Source organism: Dipteris shenzhenensis, chromosome 14 (genome assembly GCF_047967505.1).
Source record: "Dipteris shenzhenensis isolate YYH24624 ecotype China chromosome 14, Dip_SZ_1.0, whole genome shotgun sequence".
NCBI classification, from domain to species: Eukaryota; Viridiplantae; Streptophyta; class Polypodiopsida; order Gleicheniales; family Dipteridaceae; genus Dipteris; species Dipteris shenzhenensis.
Window position 1 is genome coordinate 55,609,336 of NC_141609.1, and position 8,760 is coordinate 55,618,095.

An 8,760-nucleotide genomic window follows, 5' to 3' on the forward strand; every position below is an offset into this window, starting at 1 on the left:
TGAACTGAAGGCTTTGCTCCTTTAGCTTCAATCTTTTCCACATATGTCTTCTGACCTCCTTTATTAGATGGCAGAGGAATAGCAGCTGGAGGAGGTGGATGAAGGATAGAAGGACACTCCGAAGCAAGATGCCCAAATTTGTGACAAGAAAAAGAAGCTCTAGCAAAAATGCCCCATTTTAAGGTGAAATATTTCTTGCCCAAATTAACACCCTCAATCTCAATTGCAATAGATGAAGGGGTCGGTCTATCAGTATCCCATAATATGCAAAAACGATTTTTATTACCTGTTGGACGAGGGGGACAGATCACTTGTCCCAATGTCATAGCTAAACCTGGAAGCTCTGTTCTCATATAATCTGGAAAATCAACCACTTCAACCCATACAGGGCAATGATGCTTGATGAGGTTCTGATAGTCCTTATTGGGGGACCAGGGCATGATATGCACCATTTGGCGAAGGGGACATTTCCAGCATCTTTTGTTTTGTCAAAGCATCCAAAAGATGAACTTCATAAAATCCTCGGGAGGCAAAATAGACTCCTACAAAGCATCCACCTAGGAGAGAATTCACCCATTGTCCCACATCATTAGCAGAGGGAATTTTGCTTGGGAAAAAGATGATAACTGCAGTTTGAGAAAGCTTCTTCAAAGGTTGCACAAGAGATGGCAGCTTCATTTTGTAAGTGAGTTTCGGAGCAGGTTGAATCCATTCCCTTCTGCTTTGTTGAAAATCATCATTCAGCATATCAAACACATAGGAAGCATCTTCAGAAGAAGGAGCTATGGGGGAAGAGGCTTCCCTTAGTTGTCTTTTGGGTTCAGGAGAGAGGGCTCTCTTGACATAGTACTTGTTTGCTTCTGCCATGGAGGCCAAGGGATTGAACAGATATCAAACAGGGAGAATCGGACAGGGCACAAAGAAAGGCTGGCAGGAAGTACGGATGCTGGGATGAAGCACTGTACGGACACAACAAAGAAACTGACAGAAACTGTACGGACAGATTATAGAGATTGCAAGAAGGACCGACAAGCTGTACGGGATCACTGACAGGCTGTACGGGACAACAAACAGTCTGTACGGAAGAGTTAACGACTGTACGGATTGATTAAACAGGAAAAAGACGGACAGACTATATGGGCTTCAGGAAGGAAAACTGCAGGTAAAAGTTGACGTGCAGGGTAGAAAGGATCGGCGATGATACGGTAATCTGACGCAGAATCCGTACGACGGCCGTACGATGGTACGGACAAAAGGATGGGCGCCAAACAACGACGGGCGACGCTGACCAGCAATCACGATCGACGCTCACCGTCACACACCGGCAGCCAACTCTCGTCGAGGCTCACACCACGCTCACCGTCACACACCGGCCACGCACACCCTCTCTCTCACGCCTCTAGCACACACTCTCCACACACACACACACCACCACACACACTTTTTTTTTTTTGGGTAAATCCATGATTATATTATCAGCAAAATTTACATGAGGGTCTCAAAAAAGCAGAGAGCCTCAACAGGAAATCAAAAGCAAAGAAAAACTATTTCCAGGCATGACTGAGGAAGATCTCCTTGATGGCAAGCATCATAGATAGATTGCCGTAGGGAGAGTCTGAAATATTCATAAGATTGCAAGAACGGATTCCCAAAATATCGCATACACCACCACACACACACACACACACACACACACACACACACACACACACACACACACATTTTTATAGTGAAAACTTTTGATTGATTATATTACAAGAGTAGTGACCTCAAAACGAGGGAGCCGAAATTACATCAGCTGAAAGTCTCAATGTATGCTAGATATACATCATGCTCTATGCAACGTGTTTGCAAGCAATCAAAGAAGGATTGCTAGAGAATGCTTAAAAAATCCAAACAAGGAAAATAGGAGCTGCATGATATCCTGTCTGAGTCCCTGAATAAGACCCGCCTGCTCTCGAATGGCCCTAGCCTGCTCTTGTATGGTGCGGCTCTGCTCCTGGTTGAAGAGGACCTGCTCTCGTGCGAAGCAAGCCAGCTCCATTTGACGCTCACGGAAACTATGTATCTCCGTGAGCGGGTCTCACGGGCCTCTGGTGTATCAGTCCACCCATGTCCATGCTGAAACTATGGTGACTGTGGCATGAAAGAGTGGGATTGAGTCCGAAAACTGGACGGTGACTGAGTGAGGAACGGAGATGACAGTGGAATGAATGAGGCAGTCCCAACGGGGTGTGGGAGGGTGGGCTGATTGAGAGGGAGAGGGGAGAGTGAAGTGTAATGCGGCATAGTGTATGACACCTCCGAAGTAGGGGTCATAAGCTGTGCGAGAGCTGTAATAGGAGAAGAGGGAAAGGGAACAACAACGGGCGCCATGGGCATGAGTATGTCATTGATCGTAGATGTAGATGGAGCTGAGATTGGAACTAGAGCTGGGCCTGAAGTCGAAGTAGAGATAGAGATAGAGGGAGCTGAGGTTGGAGCTGAAAACGAAACTGACACTGTAGCAGGAGTTGAGCTTGAGGTTGAGGTAGAGATAGAGGCTGAAGAAGCTGAGGCGGGTCCTACCTTTGCCTAGATCTTTCTTGGATTTGGTTTTGTGCATGTGATAGCAATCAAAACTGAAAATATCATAGTAGTAAGCGCTTGTGTGAGCATAGTGACTGCATAGCGAAAGTTTGTACAGTAATCACAATCATAACTTAGTAGGTCATGTACATAAATGTGCAGTTCTCCTTCTTAAGGTGTAGATCATCCTCTGCTTTTGGGAACAAAACCCAAAAAATAGGTTGAAGGGAAGAGGAAATCTGCCAAGGAGGAAGTCCGCTTGGTTCAATGATTGATTGATGCTTGTGTGAATGATTGTCCAAACGACGACTGATTGATTAATTGATGACTTTGTGAACGACTTCGTGTTGCTGATGGTTGAGCCAAAGCTAAAATGTCAAAGCTTAACACATCATTCACAAGTCACCATGGATTGCGAAACTGGTTTGTAGAAGATGCATCTGGATGTAAAGGAGATTGAGAGAATGTAATCCGAAAGGTTTTGAGAAACAAGAATCTCACGAGCCCAAAAGAACTGATAGCATTGTTTGAAGTATATTGGAGTAGAGTAATCTCTATCATAGAATGAGGGGTTTGTAGATGATTGCATAATTGCAATGGACATGTGGTCTAGGGGCTGCATTAAAGCAAGGACTGAAGGCAAAAGTGTGGTACTATGCTTGGCTGAAGAGTCCGAAAGACTAACAACGCATTGCAACTTGTCAAAACTATATGCTCAACATTCATGGGCTAAAGGTATGCATGATTGAACATCCATTGGGAGCAAATGTAACATCTGTCATACGCTCATAAAGTAACTGACAGTAAGAAGGCCTAGAAGCTTGAGATACAACTGAAAACAACATAAGCTGTCCCCAATGCATGTGAGCTATTGAATGATACTATTGGGACGGATCTTAAGTCTTGGTATCCAGCCACTAATTTGCATCAAGTAGGACTGTATAGGACATCCATAAGTGCAGAACAATAAGGTTCCCTAGGCTGAACCTGATAATGTGCGTCAATGTCCTCATGTTGAGGAATGACCTGCTGATTTGATATTGTGGTCATATCTGAATCCAAATAGTATGCACTGTGGCATAATTGAGCTGGTGCTAAGTCCTGATGTATTGATCACAACTGGTGGAAACTGAGTCCAAGGGCATGATATGCTCCAGGTTAGAAGTGAAAGCATCAGTGAGATTAATGCTGAAAGAAAATTGCCTAATCATGATTCTAGATAAACATAGACCATCCAACAAAAACAACCAATGTTAGTATCCAATGTGAAGATAAGTGTTGGGGACACTCTCTTCTTATTATCACTATCTTCTTGTTATGTGATGATATGAAATAAGGTATTTGTGTATATAGGTCTCACTGCAAACTCTGCAAGCCGTTTGAAATATATTGACCCTGCCATGAGTATGCAGTCTAAGGAATACAAAGGATGTGATGTGGTTTCAAACTTTTTGTTTATTTAAAGTTACTGTTGTATCTTTTACAAGGGCTTGTAGAGAAACTTTCAAAACAGGAAAGATATGTTTTTGCCAAAGAGTAGAAATCTAATTCTCTCTTGGATTGGACAGGCTGTGTCATACACACATGATTTATCTGGCCAGGTATTGTATGAATCCACGGCATGTGTAACCTTGTTGCTCACTCGTGTGGCATTTGGTTTAGCCAAGATCATTAATTCAGGTGGAGCACTTGAGGACACAGATGGAACTGCAACACCAGAAGGCACCATAATGTCCCAAATTTTAGGACAAGCCAAAGTTTTGGAGACAGTTGAGCAGCTGTGCTTGTGCCTTGTGTCTACTGGATCATGCCTTCTTTCAGGGGCCTGTACATCAGCTCCAGCTGCTGCTGAAGCCTGTAAAGCTATTTGGGGTCTTGTAAGTGGCCTTAATATTGTAACTAGTAGGGGTCACAGGCAAAATTTCCCACTGGTTCTTTTTAGAGGCTGCATTAGTGCTGCAAGCGTAAATGAGAAAGAAGCTGCAGGAGATTCAAGAGCGGAGCATGCTAGTAAAGCAGTCATAGACCGTGTGGTAGCCTTTCTTCTGAAATCAAGAGAGATGAATATTGCAGTCTGTTATGCACTTCTACATGGTTCTGAGTCTGGACTTTCTTCAATTATCCAGGTTACTGTCATTTCTTCAGCAATAGACTCTTTTTGCATGATTCTAGTACTTCTACTTGAGTTATCACTGTAGTGTAGGGTATCTTTGAGAAAGCTTTTTGGCTGAGTACATACATTTTATCTCTTAAAACACTTACTACAACTTTCTGATTTCCAGATTCTATTACGATGCTGTGTGGTATCCCCTCCTGTGTGTGATGTCCTCTCAGGCCTGTCCAGTCAAGAGCTTTCTTCCAGCAATATCAGTGGCGGGAGCGATGGCACAGCTATTGGTGCAATTTTCAGATTAATTATGCTTTATACGAACTCATTGGCAGCTAAAGACACTGGTTCGTGCAAAACAAATGATTTGGATACTACTGCAAAAAGCTCATCTTTGGGAAGTCTTGCTACTCAAGCTTGCCTAGTCCTCTCTGCTATAGCTCAAGGGCTAAGAATAATGGGTAAACATGGTGCTTCATGTATTTTGACAACCTCACAGTCCAAGCAACGTGACCGTCTAGTGGCTATGGCTCATTTGGCTTCTGTTGATAGCTCTTCATCTGATGCTTCATCAAATCAGCTTTGTGCAGCATCGACACTTGCCCTTGCATCTATTTTGCTACTTGAACATGGCCCTGGAAATTCTTCTTTACTTTGTTTGCTTACAGAAACCTCTCAAACTATAATACCTCAAATGTCTGATATCAGAACTCAATTATGGCCAGTTGCATCCGATGACAAAGAATCAAAGCCTGGCTGGAGTAAGCATGACGGGATGTTGACTGGTTGGCATGGAATTAGGGATGGGTACGTGTGTGCTTTAAAAGTGCGGCTTAGAATGGGTGGACTTTCTGCTATCGAGCAGGCATGCTCATTGAATATCCCACAACTTCTTGTTAATTTACTAGCTGGTGGCTTGAAGTGTCCTGAAAATGCAGGGCATCAAGATCTTAGCATCGGCTTGTCACCTGCGGGTGTAACATGTGCTTTGTCTGTTATCTACTTATGTCTGCGCAATGGGGCATTTAAGGATGTACTTTTAAAGAAAGAGCCTCTTGATGCGATAGTGAGCTTGATTGATGAGGCTCATTTGAAACTCATCAAGTCATGGGAAGGATTTGGCGGTGGGAATTCTGGTTTGAAAGAAATTGTCAATGAGGTCATCGACATTCTAGAATTTCCTTTCACTATGGCACAACAGAATCCTGGGTCACCTGCAGCTTCTTCATCCATCATTAGTGGTAACTCGCCCGTGGCAAGAGTAGGCTTTGAAAGTGGAAAACTGGCAAAGTCAATGTCAATGGATATACCGCATTACTGGCGATTGTTACAGGAGGTAGGATCCTAATTTTCCGTGCTTTGTTATGATTGGATAATCAAATATAGTGGTCTTTTATGTTATAGGGTGATTCCAATCTCTATAAATAAGATCACCCAAGTTTTATCTGAAACAATGCTTATGCAGGTGCAGGCTGTATCATATCTGATGATGTCTTTGAGAGTCTTGGATATGAAAGATCTAGGAAAGCCTATGTCACTGATAGCAAGGATAGTCCAGAATTCAAGGACTTTGACTAATGAATTATTGAAGGAGGGCCTCCTTTCAACTGCTGTCTTGCCTAAAATGCTAGATTTAAATAGCCCAAAGGAGGTTTTATTGGATGTGCTTATGGTCATTTCAGACCTTGCAAGACTTTCCAAAGTAAGCCTGATGCACTGCTCTCTTATATGAAGTTGATGAGTTTGGTCTTTCAAAGAACAAAAAGGAATCCTTCATACTTCTGTTACATACGAAATGTGTTGTGTTCTTTGCCATCCAGTTCTTGTTCTAACTTGCACGAAGTTGGGTTGTGAATGTAGGATTTCTATGAGCCAATTGGTGAAGCAAATGTCCTGGAGTACATGAAACTGTTGCTCAATCATCCTGATGCAAATATCAGGTCAAAGGCCTGTAATGCACTGGGTAATATGTGCCGCCACAGTCCTTACTTTTACAAAGATATGGTAAGATTGAAAACCAGGGGTGGGCTTTTGTTCTTGTTCTCATTGTGGGGCTTTTCACTTTGTTATTTGTAAAGACTACATGGGTCCTTTTATTAGCACTGTTCACATCTTCCAGACAACAGACAAGATACTTGGTATAGTAAATAAATTGATGTCGTCTCTATTAAGATGCTTGTTTTCTTAACAGAAATGTTCTGTGGTTTGCAGGTTAGGCAGGATATTGTCAACATGCTTATTGATAGATGTGCGGATCCAGATAGACGAACCAGAAAATTTGCTTGTTTTGCGGTAGGTTGAACTGTTGGAAATCAAGCATTGCTGTTTAGTTATGACCAAGGAATATAGGCACAAGTTTTTCTTACTAATTGCTCTTTGGACATTGTTGGGATCAGGAGCTTTGTCCAGTTTTTATTTTAGTTGTTTTTCTAGCAATTTGTACTCAGATATATTAAGACATGAATGTGCACCTGGAAGAATCTGAAGAATCACGATGTTTCTTTGGGAGCAGGTTGGCAATGCTGCGTATCACAGTGATTACTTGTACGAGCAGTTGAGAAGATGTATTCCTCACCTCACAAACCTGCTATTAGGAGATGAAGAGGAGAAAACGAAGGCAAATGCTGCTGGGGCTCTCAGCAATCTTGTGCGCAATTCAAGCAAGCTCTGTGATGATATCATATCCAAATGTGCCATACAGGTAAGTTATTATGGTCAAGCATTCTGCATCCATGTACATGGAGATAACTTATCTGGCCTTTACAAATTACCAGTTTGATAGGACCTTAAAGTTGCTTCTCTTTGCAGGCACTTCTTCAAGTAATAACTGATTACTCTAAAGCTGCATTAGGCTCAGCTGGTAAAAGAGACACTAGCAGTGAGTCTCCTCTTAAAATTGCTCTCTTTTCGTTGGGAAATATGTGCGTCCATGCCCCTTGTCGTCAGTGTCTGGCATCACCCGAGCTCTTTCAAATTCTGATCAGACTTAAGGAATCTCCAGACCCAACTATAGTCAAATACGTCAGTAGGATCATCAGCAGGTTTCCAGAGGCCTCAATCCAAACCACATGATGCTCTGCGATATTGGCAAACTCATCTTACAAATTCGTCTGCTTTTTGGTCAAGAATGCTTGTAGCCTATCGTTCCTTTTGTGATCTTTTTTTAAATGTGAATTATTAGCATGCGTCTGAGGAGAGGAGATGGTTTGTACGTGTATGCGTCTGAGGAGATGCTTTGTACGTGTATCTTATCATAAATAAAACGTAATTCTTTATTCAATGTAATTCCTCGAGTTTGGTGGGTGGAAATTGTGCCACCACCAACAGTGAACAGCAAAGGCTGAGGGTAATTCCACTGGTGTCGTTTATATGGATTACATCTCAGATTATTTTCCATAGCGATGGCGTTATCTTCAACAGGACAACCTTGTTGACTCTCAATGAAGCACAGCCATTGAGGCTATATAGCACCATCAGAGGAGGACATTATAATGACCATCTCTGGGTGATATCCTTTCAATTTACTAAATGCCTCAAAGAAGCTTCATTTTCTTGTGAAGAAGCGGACTGTAAATAATGGACTGAGTAATTATTTTTTTAAATCTCTATACGTACTTCCTTGTTTGACAGTAGATTTACTATTTTTAGAATGGCGGCTTCCTTATCCTGCACCTCTCCCAAAGTAGGGCCCTACTACTAATAATTCATTAACAACTCATTTATAATGAAACCCTTTTTCCCTTTGGATAGTGCTACAATGTTAAAAAGCTTCATTGTCCTCCCGCTTTGCCCCATGTCGGTTGGGAGCATGTTTCAGTTGGTATCAAAGCGACTTTGAGACTTTTGACACGTCAAAAAGCTTCATATCTTTCTTGAGTGTGGGGGGTGGGGAGTGTGAACATGTTGGAGCTTTAATTTTCTAGTGGATTTAATCGTTTTTAGCGCAAATGTGAGACCATGTGTAATGTAATGGTATATTCATGTGTAATGTAATGATTTATTCTTTGAATCGACACACCAATTGTTTTGTTGGAAGAGAAAAGAAACTATCATGTTGATGACTATGCTTATGTTTGTCAATTTAA

At 42.1% G+C, this 8,760-nt stretch overlaps 1 protein-coding gene across 3 annotated transcripts in view; it reads left to right on the plus strand.

Annotated features, from left to right (window-relative positions):
• FU (kinase family with ARM repeat domain-containing protein) overlaps positions 1 to 8,355 on the plus strand; it is a 66,776-nt gene extending 58,421 nt beyond the window's left edge. For 2 of the 3 annotated variants that reach the window (XM_087384490.1, XM_087384492.1), the window contains exons 16-22: positions 4,137 to 4,694; positions 4,851 to 6,011; positions 6,141 to 6,377; positions 6,536 to 6,679; positions 6,887 to 6,967; positions 7,188 to 7,376; positions 7,484 to 8,355. In XM_087384490.1, coding sequence (XP_087240616.1) covers positions 4,137 to 4,694; positions 4,851 to 6,011; positions 6,141 to 6,377; positions 6,536 to 6,679; positions 6,887 to 6,967; positions 7,188 to 7,376; positions 7,484 to 7,747 — 2,634 coding nt within the window. In that variant the 3' untranslated portion in view covers positions 7,748 to 8,355. The remainder of the gene's footprint in view (positions 1 to 4,136; positions 4,695 to 4,850; positions 6,012 to 6,140; positions 6,378 to 6,535; positions 6,680 to 6,886; positions 6,968 to 7,187; positions 7,377 to 7,483) is intronic. The other variant, XM_087384491.1, reaches the window with a different exon arrangement.
• Positions 8,356 to 8,760: the final 405 nt, after the last annotated feature.